General features: G+C 39.3%; 1 protein-coding gene across 18 annotated transcripts in view; it reads right to left on the reverse strand.

Annotated features, from left to right (window-relative positions):
• Positions 1-18,494, reverse strand: part of PTPRK (protein tyrosine phosphatase receptor type K) — a 330,112-nt gene that overhangs the window by 139,837 nt on the left and 171,781 nt on the right. For all 18 annotated transcript variants that reach the window (XM_083497982.1, XM_083497980.1, XM_083497977.1 and 15 more), the window contains exon 6: positions 10,941-11,115. In XM_083497982.1, the coding sequence (XP_083354108.1) occupies positions 10,941-11,115 (175 nt within the window). The remainder of the gene's footprint in view (positions 1-10,940; positions 11,116-18,494) is intronic.

Here is an 18,494-nt window from a genome sequence, read left to right on the forward strand (position 1 = left end):
GTGCTATAGTCTACTAGAGAATAACTGTTCTTGTTTTAACATCAACCAAGTGTTTCCCTTTAAAGGTGGACAACCGCTTTACAGGATTTGTTAACTCCATTCGTCCAGATCTGCAGATTTTTCAACAATTTCTCCAGAGAACCAACAAGACTTTGTGACTCTTTTCATTTCTGTTACAATTTGTATTATGCAGTACAGGTTCTCATTCAGACGCAAAGGAGAATGCTACCAAGCATGTACACAGACACTCTCAATAGCTTGCTCTTTGATTTGTTGATAACATATTGTGTAAGCCACGTGGCTGCAGACGGCAAAAAGCAGAGCCTTTGCAGCACACAAAATCATTCTGACTGGAAACAGAAAGCATAAGAAGAGCCCAGCTGGGGTGGGGTTTGTTTCTAAATTACCTGTTTTAGGTTTTATTCTGTCAATTTTTATGTTAAAATTCAATAAAGATCTATACGATTAAAAAAGAAGAGTCCTCTTGGATCTGGTCAAAGGCCTATCGAGTTCAACATCTTGTTCTTATAGTGACCAATCAGATGCCAAACCCACAAACAGGACCTGCGCACAACAGCATTCTCCTCACACTACTTTTGTTCAGCCATATCGAGATTGGCAGCCCCTCAGTCCTGCCTCTTCTCAACTGCTTAGCAGTGTCTCCTCTGCATTTCCCCCCTGCCAAGTTAATTAAATATTTCACAACTAAGTGTCTGAGGTAGAAGATGCATAGATTCTGTCTCCCAACTGCAGGACACTTAGGAAACTTTTATCACCTACAGGTGGCAACAAATATGACCAGGGGAAGGAAGGTGTGTTTACAAGGGGCCTGATGGATAAGAGTGGTATAACTGTTTAACAGCTGAATCATGAAAGCAGACTTGCAGTGTCTGTGTTTACGTCAGTGCTCAGTCATAGACTGGGACCTATGAAAATCCAGCACAGCCCCCAGAAACCCCAAGACCTTGATCACATCTTTTTGGAACTGATTCCATGTGCGAGTTAAGTACAAGGCATGATACCAAAACTGGGCAAGAAGCCAGAGATAACAATGAACAAGTATTGGCTGCCTTTACATGTAACACTAAACCAACATTTGGCACTCTGTGGATTAGATGCAAAGATCAAAGATCTGGTCTCACCCATTCCTTCTTCCCCTTGCACAGCCAGGAAGCAAACTTCTGTGGAAATTAGTTTTACTTGTTACAAAGCCAGGAATATTGGGTTACACTAAACTGCAGTTAGTTAAACAAGCCAGCATCATAACTTATGGCTTGAAGTGGGCTTGCTTTTAAAACTGATCAGATTTGCTGTAAGCCAGGATTCCTGGTTTGCATGACAATGACAAGCCAGAATTCTTTGCAAATTCGCCTCCCCAGCCACACAGGAAGAGGAGAGATGTGCTCATCAACTTAGTGTTAAGTCATGACTTGGAATTATTATCATTTTTAAGTGTATTACCCACTCTTCGCCAGCAGGTCTCACACATCTCAGGTAGACGAATTTAGGACTGCAACCTCTGGGACTTCTAACAGTTCCCAGCAACAATCAAAATTCAGCACTCTGAGTCAGTTGTGGTTTTTTGTTTTCCTTAGATTTGTACATCCTATTGATATTTTGAAGTTGGATTCTCAAAAAAATTTAAACTTTAAAAAAAATCAGAGAGGGGGGTGTGTGTGTGTGTGCGCACCATAGTTCAGTGCAGTCATAGAAGCTCCCACTTAACATGCCAACTTTATGTATAACATACAAAAGTCATACACAACTGTATAGCTGGGAGCGTTTAATCTTAGTGACTCAATGTCTCCTGACTGCCTGGCATGCTCAACTACGAAGAATGATTTTGCAGCGGAAACTGCTAACTCCTGCATATTGAGTTTCACAACCTGCGCATCACCGTGGCATTTTATTCACCTCAATTTGAAACACCACTGCAATCATTTTACAATCTGTCCTTATATAATAAAAAAGGATCAGTCCTTTACAACTAGGCACTGTCAGCAGAAGTTAAAAGCAGGATTCGCTTCGTGTCCATTGCACATGTGACCTTCTTATTTAAATAAAGCAATCATTCACTTCAGCTTAAGTGCAAAACATACACACTAAGAATTGAAGAATTCTGAGGCCAGGTGTTTGTTTTTGAGTTCACTGTCCTTCCAAGCAACCCTGTCACCACCACTTCTGGTTACCTCTCCCAGATTTTTTTCATTTCAGTAGTATAATTTGAGGATAATTTGATGATAATTTGAGAGGGGTCCTTTTGTTGCTGCAATTATTTAACAATTGAGAGTCAGGAATCATTGCAATCTACTCTCTACCACGCAACAATCGGGTTGGTGGGTGTGTGTGCGCGCACGCACGCACGCACGCACAGGCCAGTGGTGGTGGGAGCCAGAGGTAAGGTGAGGTCAAAGACAAAGAATGGGTGGAGCAAAAGATGCAACTCTTGCCTTTGCTACAGCCAATTTAAAGCAGCAGTTTCTATACATGCACATCTTCAACCTTCGTCCAGAAAAGCAAGAGTTTAGGAACACATCCCAGCTAAGCAGAAGCACTTAAAGAGGTTGTGGAGCAGGGGCAGGGCTAGAACCAACCTGAGCCACTCCAATGGGTGCAGAAATTTCTAACGCAGTCTCAGACTAACTGTTGAAGTGTCTCCATAATAATGAAGCCTAAAGATCTGGCAATAAACCAGGGTGACAGAGCTAGAATGATTTTCATTTGTCTTGCAACCAAATTTCCAACTTCAAAGAAGCAAGCTTATTTATATTACAATATTTCACCATCAAAATTGTTTCTCCTTCTCCTTTAGCAGAATGTGATCAACCTGATTTGACACCAAACCAAAGCAAACTAAGGCAAACATCCTCTGCATTACAGGGGGTCAGTATTTTCTCTCTGATTTCACAGTTTCTAGATCTGGCCTCAAGCAATCTGTATTATGCTCTCTGGGTGGTTCGGGAATATTTGGATATGCCCATAAAACACAAGGAAACTGGTGTTCCATGAACACTTGGTCACTTTTCTTCTAAGTTTAGTATAATAAGATACTAACAATGCTACTGAATTACAATTGCTATACTATTCCAAAAACCAGAAGGCCACTTTTTGCTTACAAACCAGTGCTAATATTTTGCTTCATTGTCAGCCTTTGTTCCCACAGTCAGCATAAATGGATTTCCCAGTGGTAAGTATTCTAACCCTATGGTTCTCATAATTCATTTGGTCTGAATTATTGATAAGCTTTTCGGAAAAATGGAAAAGGGTCACACAGATAAGCCAATTCTTTCTTGGATAAAACCCATAAATTATATATAAATATTGATATATCAGGACATAACACAAGTTTCTCCTACAGAATACATTTTGCTTTGTTTACAGAGATGGACAATATTCACAGCTGTAGTCATGGCAATCTACAACAAATCATGAGCATTCCATGGGCTGGTATGCAGATGCAATATTAGCCAATCATTAACCATGGTTTTTCTTTTAGTCTTTCTTGCTGGTTAAGAATTTTAGTGTGGCATTTGAAGGCATAATTGTTATGTTTTTAGTCCTGCTTTAAATTTAATTTATTGTAGGTTGCCTAGAGAATTATATTATGAGGGCATTCTATCTATCATCTATCTATCTATCTATCTATCTATCTATCTATCTATCTATCTATCATCAATCATCTATCTATCCAGCCACTATTCAATAATAAGGGATAGGTAAAAGTACTAGAAGTCTCGAAGCTACCACCATGAGTTTGACCAAGACAGGAGTGCCTGGCATGCTCTGGTCCATGGGGTCACGGAGAGTCGGACACGACTAAACGACTAAATAATAACAACAACAAAGTACTAGAGGACTATACACTGCCACCAACCCCACTTCTAGCTATGGTTTGGCATTACATCTGCACATATGTTAATACGAACTTGGGTATGCTCTTAACCCAATATATGAAATATTGTGTGGGTTACATTGGACAATTCATTGTCATTCTCCCACCCATATACATGGCCCACTAGCAATGTATTTGCACTGACCCTATAAATAACTGACCAACTATAGTTTAACAGAGTATCATAGATGCAGCAGCAAAGTGCTCATAAATATACTATTTTTATAAACTACGCTAGGAAAGTCATGATTAGTGGTTTCCTGTGAATTATTAAACAGCCAAATATTTGAAACTGTTTGAAAAGGATTTAAGTGAACTATTCTGAGTGTGCCTTGTTCCATCTGTTGAAAAATTATTCTCAAACAATACAAAAGCCAAGATGATTAAAGGTCACTGATACATAGCAAAGCACCTTATTTCAAACCAGAAGAGGGGAAAAATTAATTATAATTGCAAAAAACTATTCCAGCCACATTTTAGACATAGCATCCAATTATCCATTTCATTTTCATTTACACCTCATGGGCAAGATCATTTATCATGTTTCACGATAATGACCAGAAGGCACACAGAGAGTGATTTCTAGAGGTAACAAATTACAGACCATATTAGCATAAGCTTACAAGATCTCATCAACAAGTACTATGCATAAATATGGGGTAATTACATTTACAATGAGCAGGAATGGTTGATACGCTACCTTCTTCATTAGCAGCTGCCAAAAAAACAAAACAAAAAACTGGTTCCTAATTGAACATCCTGGTTTGCTTGCTTAAGTACAGTAATTTAGATCCTTATAACAAATCAGGAATCACTGTGTTGCTGGAGCACCAGCCAGGTAGGCATTGTAGTGGCTCATGATCTGGAGATGAATCTTTCATCATCAAGTATTATTACTTCTTGCTACCAAGCCATCCATCATGCTGCTGAGACAGCTTGGAAAGATAGTGCTGGACCCTCACATTACTGCTCCTTGAACTCTGTCTCATCCATCTTTTGCATCATGCCTGATTTGCAGCTAAGTATCATCTCCCTGCTGCAAAACCAAGTGTGAACCCCATAATGCCTCTAACCTAGAGTGCCACTCTAATAGTAATTGATTTCTTTTTACTGCCGTGCTCAGGACTTGGAAAGCTCATCTGTGGTTACTGACAAAGAAGACAACCATACAGAATTTAGATTTTTGCTGTAGGAAAAAGTAAAGTTGCTTCTTTATTCCACCATGTTATATGTGCCATGGATGCATTTTTTATATTGATGCACATACATGCACACAATATATAATATTACAAGCATACAGTGGGTGCACATCCACAAACATACAAAACACAGACATATAAGTATTGTTTAAACAAAATAATCTCAGGTGCAATACACAGTATTCAACATTTCAGGCTGCTCAAGTTGTCAGCAATTCAATTTGACACTGTAAGATGTTTACACACACACACACACACACACACACACACACACACACAGCACACACCCAGTGTACAAAAATAAGGGGAAATTATTATTAACCCCAGATTCACTCATTCAAACAATGTCTGCTTTAAAACCTCAGCAGACCATAAACCACCCAAGATTAAGTATAGTAATTCAGCTTCATCTGAATGCTGCTATAAAAGTTTAATACATCAAAATGATCAAAATGCCCCCAGTGGCAGGTTGGGATTCTGTTTCCAATTCAAATTCTCTTTAATATATGGCTTCACTGACATCTTGCATTTTCTACCATCTAGGTTGAATTCCAAGCGGCTTCCTTCTTCATCATTACTATACATCGGCTCACCAATCCAGCACAACACTACAGAGATGTCAAACCCAGTAGATTTTTCTTTTGTACCCAACAGTGAGTGGCAGATAGGAATCATTTAAATAAATACTGTGAAAGCCTTCCTGCTGGATTTCCCCAAGCACTCATTTTTTTAAACAAACCTAAGTATGGGAAGAGATTGAAGGGAGAAGCAAAGCTAGCAACAAAATCTAAGAACAATAAAAAACTGGAATTTAGTTCTGCTTTAGTACACCTATAAACATGCCTTAATTTCTTGTTAAATATGGACAATCTGAGCAAGTCATGAATACATTCTACACTCTTACAGGAACAGATACAAATTCAAAGAGCAATGGTGATGTCTGGATTGCACTAATATAATCTGTTCCCAGAAATGAACAGTTTCATTGCATCAGTTCTTATAATCTGTATCTGTATGTGCATCAGTGCTGGTTGGGTCATTAACCAGTCAATGCAAGCAAACAACACTCTGCTCACTATAAATAACCATATTTAACAGTTTCCACGTCATGCAAGGATAGTTTTATAATTTAAACATATTGGTGTTTACCAGTTCAAGAAAACCTAACCAAGCACATTTTGGATATGAATAGCCAACTGGCTATTTGCTTCATTACAAAATATTTATGGGACCTACAGCCTGTTTTCCTACAAACTTATACATAATTTGTATCTAACGCGCTAATCAAATTTGAGATAGAAATATAAAGTTTAATTTTAGTAGTAAAAATATCTTGTTTATTCTAAGAGATGCAGCACTCAAATGAAATGTTTTGGCTCTCAAGCCTGGAGGATTTGTGCTCTATTTTTAGTCTGCTGACTATCTGAAAAAGTAAAGCAGCACAAGCAACAGGGCAGGGAAGTTCAGGCTGTTACACAACACCATCTGAGTAGCCTACATAGCTCGGTCAATGAGGTCCAAGTGCCCCTCTAAGACTTGAGTATCTGGAATAAGATTCACTTAAGGGCCCTTGAGTCGTGCAATGTATTCAGCACTTGGGTCACATATATGTTACATAACCAAAGTTTTTGTGCTGCATGTAACATGTTACTTTTAGCTAATTTCTCAGTTTTGGTAAATTAACACAGGACTTTACTATATAATAAGGGCCACCAGCCTTTTGGGGCCTGTGGGCACATTTGCAAATTGAAGAAACTGCTGTGGATAACACACACACCACAACAAACTGCACACCACAATGTAGTTCACTGGCTACAAAAGAATGCTTTCTAGGTCTAATTTCAGTGGGAAGGAAATGGGGACATGGTGTGTACCAAGGAAGGCCTCTGTGGGCACATTTGAATGAGCCTTTTCTGTGGTGACTCCCCATCTGTGAAATGTTCTCCCCAGAGAGGGTCACTTACTGCCGTCATTACATGATGACAGTGAAAACATTTCTCTTTATCCAGGCTTTCAGTCACGAAATAATATACGGCCTGTTAAATGTGTGTGGAGGAGAATATTATTATGATTGTTATTGTTATTATATTTTTATAAAATGGATTTTTACACATACAGTATTCTGTTTTCCTTTCCACAAGTAGCTAAATGCACATGGTTTGATTTTGGATGTGATATTTGAAATTTCATGCGAATGTCAGAGTTGATGAAAATGAACCTTACCCCTGCCACACAGTCTTACAATTTCAATGCTCCTCCAAGGCATTTACAAATGGTACAAAAAGGGATCGATTATCAGTTTTCCTGAGAGATATGTGCCTTTTTCTTTCTTAAGAAAGAGCCTTTTGTTGTTGTTGTTGTTTGGGGGGGGGGGGACTTGACTGGATCATTAGAATAACGCCAGGCACCAAATTCATTTAAAGATATTGAAGGAATATTTAGGAGATTATTCACTCTAATTAGTTTTGTCAGCCTACGCAAAACTAGTCAGATCCCTTGGAGGAGAAATGGCATAAGACACCTATTAATACAAATACTAAAGTGTCAAAGCTGTGGCATGGAAATCAATTAAAATCTATAACTCTCAGCTCGTCACAGGTCACAAGCACTGCATTATTGACATGGCACACCTTTGGCAAACATAATTCAACTATAAACATTGTATAGAATCCACAGAAGTGACCAGATAAGGAATGGTCACTGGGAGGAATGCAGAGAGAAGAAATGCCATGGTGCACTTGTAACAGCAAAACTGTACACCTTCATCTACCCCAGCTGCAATAAAACATGTCTCTCCGGCATCTGTCTCTACAGCTACAGCAGGAGCTGTAACTCTCCAATGGTTTGACTCGATCTCCAAAGGCACAGTCTTCCACTGTCTCCTGAGACAGACAGATGCCAACAAACCCCTTTGGTAAACATAATTCAACTATAAAATTTCTATAGAATCTTCCCTGTGAAATCAAAAGAATGCAATGAAAAGTCACCTAAGCTCTACTACAGTTCATGAAAGTAATGTGAAGGAGTCTCAGTGACAAGTCTAGATGTTGGCTAGCAATAACTTGTATGAATGGGGAAGGGTCATAGTTCAGTGGTAGATCCCCTTGCTTTGTATCCAAACGGTTCTGGGTTCAATCCCTCTAGGTAATGCTGGGAAATGCTACTGTCTGAAACTCTGGACAGGCACCACCCATTGGTGGAGACAATATGAGTTGGCTGGACAAAGGGTCTGATTTAGTACAGTGGTACCTTGGTTCTCAAACGCCTTGGTACTCAAACAACTTGGACCCAAACACTGCAAACCCAGAAGTGTGTGTTTTGGTTTGCAAACTTTTTCTGGAAGCCGAACATGCTCCTTTTTGAGTGTTACGCTTCCGTTTTGAGTGCCACACTTCCGTTTTTGAGTGTTACGCTGAGGTCTGTCTGTTTTTGCTATTTATTTTGTGTATGTTTTTTGCAGCACTTTTTGTTTTGTTTTGTGATTGTGTGGTAACCAGTTCAGCTACTGATTGACTGATTGTGTGACTGCAGTACATTGTTTATTGCTTTCATTTTATGGATCAGTGGTCTCATTAGATAGTAAAATTCATGTTAAATTGTTGTTTTAGGGGTTGTTTTTAAAAGTCTGAAATGGATTAATGCATTTTGCATTACTTTCTATGGGAAAGGGTGCCTTGGTTTTGGAACGCTTTGGTTTTGGAACGGACTTCCGGAACAGATTAAGTTAGAGAACCAAGGTACCACTGTACATGACATGCTCCTCTGTCATATTTCTAGACATTTATACATGAAACTTCCAATTTTCAAGTAATAAAGACAAAAATATATTAACACAAAGCTTCTCTCAACAGAGTAATATATATTTTTATTTTTAAATTCTACCATGCCTACTTTCATCCTCCACAATGGCATGCCAGTTGCAACTGTTAAACTGCACACCTTAAATATATAGTCAATCTAACATACTCGGGCAATCAGACAAGGCTAGTTTTAACACACATTTTATCAGCAGCTGCTGTTATTCATCTTCCATTCACTAATAACCCGTGTTGTCAAAGTTTGTCTTCTACAAGCTGAAGATATTCTCATTACTCAAAATGATATGGAAGCAATACTCAGAACATGACAAAGTAAATTGCATTTCATCGTATCTTTTTTCTTCTTCCTGCGGCTGAGGGAACACGTAGATCGATACTCTTCAGCATGGGAACTCCACACTGAAATTTTCATTTGTTTCAAACAGCAACAAAAAGACCTTAAGCATGCCCTGTCACTTTCGGTTTAGGAAGAAATGCACTAATAAACTCTTACCCCTGGGTCATCTTTGACAATGGGCAATACTATGCCAGCTCTTATTAAAGGCAATTCGTATCAGTGGCCCAAAAATTTCCTTTAAAATTACCATCTTTTGTATCCATGTAGCAGGATGTCAGCTTTAAAGTGCCATCGAGATATAGGACCTGTCACTATAGTTAATTTTCAGCAGAGTTTTAACACCAGGGTAGCTTATCCCCCAGGGTATGTTTTTGACTAACGAGGTTTATTTGGTGGTTATCCAGACAAACAAGGAAGCATTACTACTGCATATTGCTTTTCAAATATAGCGGGAAGCAAGGAAATCTATGTACTCAAGCTTTAAGCTGATGCAGCCAATAACTAAGGTCTTCGTATAGATAGATAGATAGATAGATAGATAGATAGATAGATAGTCCAGTAGCATCTTGGAGACTAACTAAGTTTGTTCTGGGTATGAGCTTTTATGTGCATGCACACTTCTTCAGATACACAGAAACATATGTCGCCAGACCCTTATATATTCTTCTGTTTCAGTGTATCTGAAGAAGTGTACATGTACACAAAAGCTTACACCCAGAACAAACTTAGTTGGCCTCTAAGGTGCTAATGGACATTATATATATATATTTTCAACTGCGTCAGACCAAAACAGCTGCCTACCTGAATCTAAGATCTTAGGTAGAACTCAACGAGTTGTTGAAAATATATTTATGTTTCATTTCGTTTTGACAAAATTTATAGACCACTTAATCAAATCAAACCTCTAAGCAGCGTATATAAAATAGTATAAAATATAATTTGTAAAACTTTTAAATACTTTAAGAACTTGAAATAAAAATGAAATGATGACTTTGAAAATGTCAGCATTCCTCAATGGGAGACAAAATTTATTTCCTTAACTTTGGTCTAGAACTGAGATACACACCATACAGTTGAAGCCCATTTAAAGCACACAACCCTCCCCAAAGAATCCTGGAAATTGTAGTTTGGAAATTGCAGCTTTGTCAGGAATCAACTACAGTTCTCAGAATCCTTGCGAGAAGGATGGACCTTGAATGTATTGTGCATGCGCACAGCTTTAGTACAAAAAGAAACTTCCTATATTCTTTGTACAATTTGTGATAAAGTACCACAGTGTCCCGTGACCTTCATTCCAGGGGAACCAAACCTAGGGTAAGTGCTGGAAACTATGATGTCTCTCACCACTCAGAGATTTCTGTACACATAACAATATTAAGTACAGTAAGGCTATAGAAAAGTAATAATGAATGGGAACATTTAAGTCAGGTTTTCATCTCTATTGGTATAAAAACAAAGCAAACTCCATGGAATAAATATTTAAACATTTTTATGTCATTAAATATCATTTAGATAATCTGTGGTTTTCTAAATAGAAACCAGCCACTTTTGTTTTATTCCATGAGGATTCCAGCAACGTCCAATTGGCTTCTCCTCTCTATATCACTTGAGTTCAAGGTATTATCAAGATAAACACATTTTTATTTTTAAAACATTTGATGTCAGCAATCAGAAAAGAATTTTATTTTTTTTACCTCGAACAATAAGCTGAGCAAAGTTGGAGACTCCAGATCCTCTCTCAGACTGAGTAACACAGCGATATAAATCCTGATCTGTTTTTGTCACTTCCTGAAGTTTAAAGGTAGCAGCAAATCGTCTGTGATTTATGTTTTTAGTTAGGGCCACAGGAATGTCTTCTCCATTTCGTCTCTGGAACAAAAGGAAATCAACACAAAAAGACTGGGTGATTAAAACAGCATCTGATTGGTAGGATCACAAAACAAGCAACTTGGCAAGTAATGAAAGGGAATATGGAACCTTAGCAAGGTACCCATCTTTATGAGAGAGGTGTTATGTGAGAAAGGAAAAGGCACTATAGGCAGCTTGGCAAATATTCTCTTTGCACTCTGAACACTGCACCCCATCCACTACTCTGAATGACTTCATGTTAGTAGAGACCATGAAATGTTGTTAGAAATAGATGGCAGCTTTGTACTGGGTATCCTGATGCTTAAGATCCACAAATGAAGTATATCAAAAAAGGAAATACACAACGACAATATAAACAAATGGGGTTGTCTCCAGTGAACAACTTCTGCTTGTGGGATGAATTCTCCTCCCCTCCCACTCCATTGCTCAAAATCTGCTTTCTAGTTTCTCCCAACCCTCCAGAGCTTTAGGGTGCTGGGGGTACAGGGGACGGGGAGGAGAGGGAGAAAAAATACCACTGCATGTGCGGAAGCTGTTCTGCTCACACAATAACACTGATAGATTCAACCCATGGTAAGTTGCTCATATTTCAAGTCTTGGAAAACTGAACCTTCTTGCAATATATTTTGAAAGCAGAGAACCATGGCAGAATTCTGAAGAACTGTCAACTTCTAAAGTATGGAGAACTCCCATTTTTTTTTCAACTGCAGCCAGAAACAATAATCTCTTGTCTCTCTTCCCCATGTCTGGTATGACACAACACATGCTATCATATAGTAAGCAAGCAAGCAAATATTACCTCTCCCAATGGCCTGTACTTCATCAATACTAATCAGATTTGGATACTGAACCAAACATTTCTGTGCAAGATTTCTGATAAAGCATTAAAGAATGCCCCCTTAAAGCCCTGCAGACAACCTCTAGGATGGGAATGGGGAACCTGTGGCCCTTTGGACATTGTTAGCTTACCAACATTTGTAAATTACCCACTATCATAGATATACACAGTGCTGCATCTGGGACTACTTGACTATTTGAGCATTTTTAAAGAGGTGCAAAATGAATGAACTATGCATATACAACTCTGAACAGCTCCCACACTTTACAAAACAGCCTCATCCAGTCAAGATTCCCTGGCATGTGTACCTGGGCATTTAACAATGCAAAAGTATGCTGTCCACAGGGTAAACCAGAGACAGGGCAACTGAGGCCCTTCAGATGCTGCTGGACTTTAATTCCCATCAACCCTGGATGAAGCTGGTGGGAGCTGCACTTTGGACAGCCATAGGTTTGTAGTCAAGTCGTGAAGTAGCAAAACATTAAAATTTAATTTAAAATAATTTGTGTCATTCATGATTTAATCATATCAAAAGGAAGAAGAGAGGGGGAAAGAAGGTTCTCATGACTACTTTCTGTGAATTGTTATGTACTGTATGGTCTACAAAAAATAAAACAATGCAGGGAAGCAATTGTCATGCATAATGCCCCACTGCAGACAATCTTCTCTCCGCTAAATAAGCCAAGATAAACAAGCCTTTTGCACCCCACACTGAGCCCCTTTGCTTCTTCCTTTTGCAGCACAAGCAATTAAACCAGGCAACATCAAATAATGCCAGGATATTAAACCAGACCGTGCTCTAAGATCCTGGCTGGTTCTAAACTTTGCTTAACTGAAGATTTCTACATTGCAGCATGTAAATGCCCCTAGAAGGAGCAATGAACTCATTCATATCACACCTTATAGGCAAAGATGCAATTGTGTGAATGTGGTCAGTAGGGTTCATGGGAAATCAACAGCCACCACATTTGTAAACCAAAACCGCAGGCTGGCAGAAGGTAGAAGAAAGAAATCACAACACATTATACATGGTCAGTGATGTGTCCTGCAGCCTTGTAATCAGTGAAGAATCTGACAATAAAAGTCCCTAGGAAGTAGTGCAATAGGGCCAACAGTAGTAGCATTTAGGCATCCCCAGAGAGAATCTACTCAGATAACAGCCACTGAGGCTACAGAGTGATGCTTATGTGACTCTGAGCTATTGTCCCGTGGAGGACCTAGTTAAGTGAGGCAGAATTAAATTCAAACCAGGAGGAACTTATCATCTGCTGCTGTTATAAGGTAAAACAAAAAAGGAACTGCAAACTAAGGAGCCAGGGGAAATGATCACATTTATCCGAGAAGGGAAGGCTCTCTTCAAACCTAAATGACAGCAGTGGCTTCAAAAGATGGAATGTAGAGTGACAAGAGGGATTTCATATGCAAACATACACATTTTAGACTGGAGTTCCAAGAAAAATCTCAAATGAAATTGTATAAAGACTGAAGTTGCAGCACTTTAATATGTGAAAGTCCACCAAGAAAGTGTAAATCACACCTAATCATTCTTACATTTCTCTCTGCTGTATAATATTAGGCAGAAGCAGGTGACATGGATATACAAAGTTTATATTAGAGAAATATGCATCTTCAATTATATATCACTGGCAAAAAAGGAAAGCTCCATGACCCATCAGAAAAGCATTCCCTGGAGAAACCTCAAGCCTTTTATTTTATAAAACCAATATTTATATATATATTATTGAAGTTCTCAAGTTTTCAAGTACACAAAAATACTGTTCACATTATTAATCATATCTACATCCTGCCCCTTTCCCTCAAAAGCTGAGGGCAATGCACTCAGGATGGGTGATTCATTACCAATAAATTATTCCAAATGGGACACAAGGATCTTCAGCACTATGAGCCTGCACTCCAAATTAACAGATTAGGTTTTTTTGTGTTGTTGTTGTTGCTTTAACAATAAATAAATAAAAATAAACTATATACAACTCCTGGCTTCAGTGGAATTTAGCCAACATGAACGGAAAGTCATGCTGGTGCAGGTGGTACTATGGCCAATACACCGTCACATTCATAGATAAATGAGAATTTACATCCCTCAGTAGCTGTCTCAGTGCCAATGGAGAAAACATGGACTGACTGCTAATGCCTTGGTTGCAATCATATGTATGCAATTAGGCTGGCTGAATTCCACTGAAGTCAAGAAGATTTAAACAAAGATTGCACCCACTGTCAGAAGTTACATGTTCATACTGCTTACTCAAATAAACTAGATGTATACCATGCAGTATATGTATATATAACTAACAAAGGAAACAAAAGCATCTTACCACCTGTTTTTTCTTAAAATGTACTGAAGCAATCCTAAAAATATACAAGATTCTATCCCCTTTTGGCAGTGTCATTAAAGCAGAAGACAAACATGTGGGCTTTCAACTCCATAGTCAAAGGCTGTAAACTTTAACACTCAGCAGGAAGTAAGTCCAGCAGAACACAATGAGGCTTACTTGAGAGTAAACATGGAAAATGATTCTGACTGTTGCATATGAGTGAGCTGCACAAGTTCCAAGGCTCTAGTTTTCAACTGGTAGGTCAAGAACCAGGATGGCATCATACTTTAGTATAACTATAGTAAAAACAAACCACAGCTACTTGGGACCAGACACCACAAGGAACTATGTTTAACTTAAAACTGAAAGTGGACGTTCTTGATCTCCTGTGGTATACAAAAGAGAAGGAATGGGATGGGGGATGTGCATGATCAAGGCTCATGGCAAGTTCTTGCTTCTCCTGAAGCAAACCAGACTGCATGTATCTGAGGTCTGGATTCCATCTAGGTTAATCATAAGGACACTTTATTAAGCTTGGACTTAACCTACTGCAGTTTCTGTTTGGAACAACTGATATAAAAAGAACTCTTATCTTTCACAGGAGCAATATGTTATGATGACAGACTCAACAAACTACTGTACTTGTAAAGTACTAGGAAATCAATGGTCAAAACATTGCAAGCACTACTATTAGAGATCAGAGTATGCACGCTGGATACAAAGGGGGAGGGATGTAAAAAGCCAGACTGCTGTGATCAAAGAAAAGAAAGCTATTTTTATGGGAACACTATCAGGAGCACAGAAAAAGAACATTGGAAAGATACTTTCCTACAAGAGCTATAATAAAGAGAGACATCTTCTGAAGAATGATGTAATGCTGGATGTACTGTAAGCACTAGCTAATTTGCAGAATTGAGTCTGGAGGGACTGAACCTGCAGCAATTCCCCCTGAATCATGTGTCACCACAGTTGCAGGGCAGCAATGAGACAGAACAAGATGAGGCATAAATTGCTTACAAGACTCTGGTCGTGAAAGAAAAGGAAAAGGCAAGGAGATCTTTATGAATTAACTTTATAGTAAAGGGGGGAAGTAAAGAGGTGTGAAGCAAGAAATCTTTAAAAGCAATGTTGTGTAACAGCAATACACCTGGGAATCCAGTAAGGATTGATTTAAGAAGGTAGCGACTTAGGGCCTAAGCAAAGTGCTATAGAAAACAGGCTTAGTTAGCAGCGTTGCCTCCAACGCAGGCAAGAGACAGGAAGAATTCAAAACTCCAGAGCTGCCAGCCTATTCAGCGGGAGGAAAGTAATTTCCACGAGTAATTTTTTTAAAGGGGGAAGTAAACGAGTTACAAGCACAAAAGACTACTCTCGTTGGAGATCTCTCTTATCCATTTATCTATCTATCATCTAATTATTTATTCATTTATTTAAGTTCTATACCTCCCTTATCCAAAGATCTCAGGGCACTTCACAGCATAAAAATGCAAAATAAGAACACAGAGCAGCACTAATAAAAACAAGAACATGAACAAAACAAACCCATACTGCCCCTCCCACAAAAACATTTAAAAGGGCATAGAACGTTAATCAGCTGACAGCCTAGTTGAAGAGGAACATTTTCGCCTGGCACCTAAAGATATAGGTACAGAGAGACAGGAAGTGTTCTTAAGGAAGGATGGTCTCATGCTTTGCACATCTACTGAGAAACAACAGCCACTCCCTGTTTCCTAGAGCAGGAGTCTTCAACTTTTTCAGACCCAGGATCCACCTTTAATACAAACTTGCATTGGGAGCCCACTCCTTAATTCTCCACTGCCCTCCCCCCCATTCCCCAATAAGAAGAGGAGGAGGAGGAGGAGTTTGGATTTAATATCCCGCTTTATCACTACCCTGAGGAGTTTCAAAGCGGCTAACAACCTCCTTTCCCTTCCTCCCCCACAACCTTGAGTGAGGCTGAGTGAGGCTGAGAGACTTCAGAGAAGTGTGACTGGCCCAAGGTCACCCAGCAGCTGCATGTGGAGGAGCAGGGAATAGAACCCGGTTCACCAGATTACGAGTCTATCGCTCTTAACCACTACACCACAGGGGCTAACATTTGTATGTTAGCAGTGCTGCTGTTGCAACTCGCCGTGGATCAGGCCATAACCCAGTGGTGAGTCACAACCCACCTGTTGAAGACCAGTGCCCTTCACTAGTGCAAAATACATGGGTGGAAATCACCGGCCATTCATTATATTACAGATCTGTGTATATATATTCAACATGTAATGAACAAAGTTGCCCAAAGACTAAACATGGGGTGTGAGTGTGTGGCTATTCCACTCTTCCAAAACAAAGATCAATATTTTTTATTACTCATATTCATCTATCATGCACAAATCCTTGGCCAAAAAAAGAAGAAGTTCCTCTCAAACAAAGATGTATTTGACTTCCAAATCTTCTAGGGTTGGGCACTGGCAAACTGCTAGCTCTCATATATCACACAGGCAGGCTGATTTATGGGCATTCAGAATCTGAGTAGGTTCTCACTTGTAAATCTTAATGCATGGGGATGAAAGACAGTTATACAAGACTACAGTGATCTATCAATTGCCAGGAAGTAAAAGGAGCATATAGGATTGGAGAGGTACAAACATTCATGCTTAGGGTCACATCTGAAGCCATCTAATCTAGCAACCCTTTCCCCCCATTTTTTGTTTAAGTTTGATGTATCCCATCTAAACTAGCCTGAAAAATACTTAAGGGGATTCACCCAACCAGCCCTGTCGGCAAAGCCCTGTGCAAGGAGTTCCGCTTGTGCCATGGAGTCTCTCCTCCCCCTGTATACCTTGAAATTGGCTCAAGGGAGGGGGTCAGGAGAACCCCCAGGACAGCAGGAGAAGTAGAGGGGGAGTTGTTCCATCTCGCTAGCTGAAATACTTGCACCAATGGAATATCCACCATAGATGTAAAATTCCACTATCAGACTGTTTTTCAATATTACAATTGCATCAACTTCACAATGTTCTCTATTGCATTTTGTCTTTCAAAAATAGACTTTTAAAACAGGCATTTTGGTGGATGTACCTCTTCAGCTGAAGTGTATTCTTCCTTTAAGGTGAATATGTGGCATTTCCCCCCGCACACTATCTTTTTTCATTTCCTGTTTGCATCTGACTATTGCAGACATCCCTCACTACTTTGCTTAGTGGAATCAAACAATTTAGCAGGCTACTTCTTTTTTAAAAGCATGTTTTGTTTGCTTGTTTGACTGTTTGCCTGCCTGCTTGCTTGCTTGCTTGCTAGCACTGGGCAAGTTTTCCCAATTCTGTGTATCCTTTATGGGTTGAATATGCTAAATTGTTCTACTCTGCTTATCTTCCAAATGCTTATAAAATAATTTTATAATTACTAATATGCTCTTGCCCCAATGTAATTGCTCCTTTCGTTTGTTCTCATGATTTATTATCTCTCCCCTACCCCACCCCAGCAGCCCTGGCAATGTGTAATCCTAGGATCCCAAACATGGCACCTGCGAGCCCGCCATTCACAGACATCCCCTTGCTGTTGACTCTCTGCAACATAAAAGTATGGTAGGCCAGGGAGAAGGAGAAAGAAACAATACATTTCTTGTTCCTTTCAGCCACCCACTTTTAAAGCCAGACAAAAGATAGGGGGACACCCAGCTTCCAAAGTTGCTGAGAATCCACAATCTTTAATAAATAGGTTAAACAAATGGCAGGAACGTCTGAAAGTTAGGCCTGTTGCTATGATCATGCAAAAAGGGTTGAAGTTGTGCCACACCAATCAGTCAAGCTCTAAATATACAACAGATGCCCAAGATGGCAGACAGCTACATTCCGAACAGCATTTGCAACCATGAATGCACCATCACCTTGAAGACACTGCTTTTTATAAAGGTACTGTGGCTTACATGGTAGGAAAAGGCAATATCCTCCACAACAGAAGCACCCTAATCCTCATGATGTCCAGAACAGAAAGCAGAAACGTCTAAATGTACACAATATTCCCTAAACACAGAGAAAAGTCATGAGTTGTAGTTGCAACAAACTGAACTCAAATTTGTCGTTTTCTTTTTCTATCCTTTAATTGCTATTTTCAGCCAGTTGCTTTAATTATCTGCAACTCCACTAGGAATGACATTTCCCTGTGGCTGGGAGAAGAAAGGCATCATGCTGCATTAATGCTGATGAGCCTCTCAAAGG

The sequence above is a fragment of the Podarcis liolepis genome, assembly GCF_965112155.1.
Source record: "Podarcis liolepis genome assembly, chromosome: 3".
Classification (NCBI taxonomy): domain Eukaryota; kingdom Metazoa; phylum Chordata; class Lepidosauria; order Squamata; family Lacertidae; genus Podarcis; species Podarcis liolepis.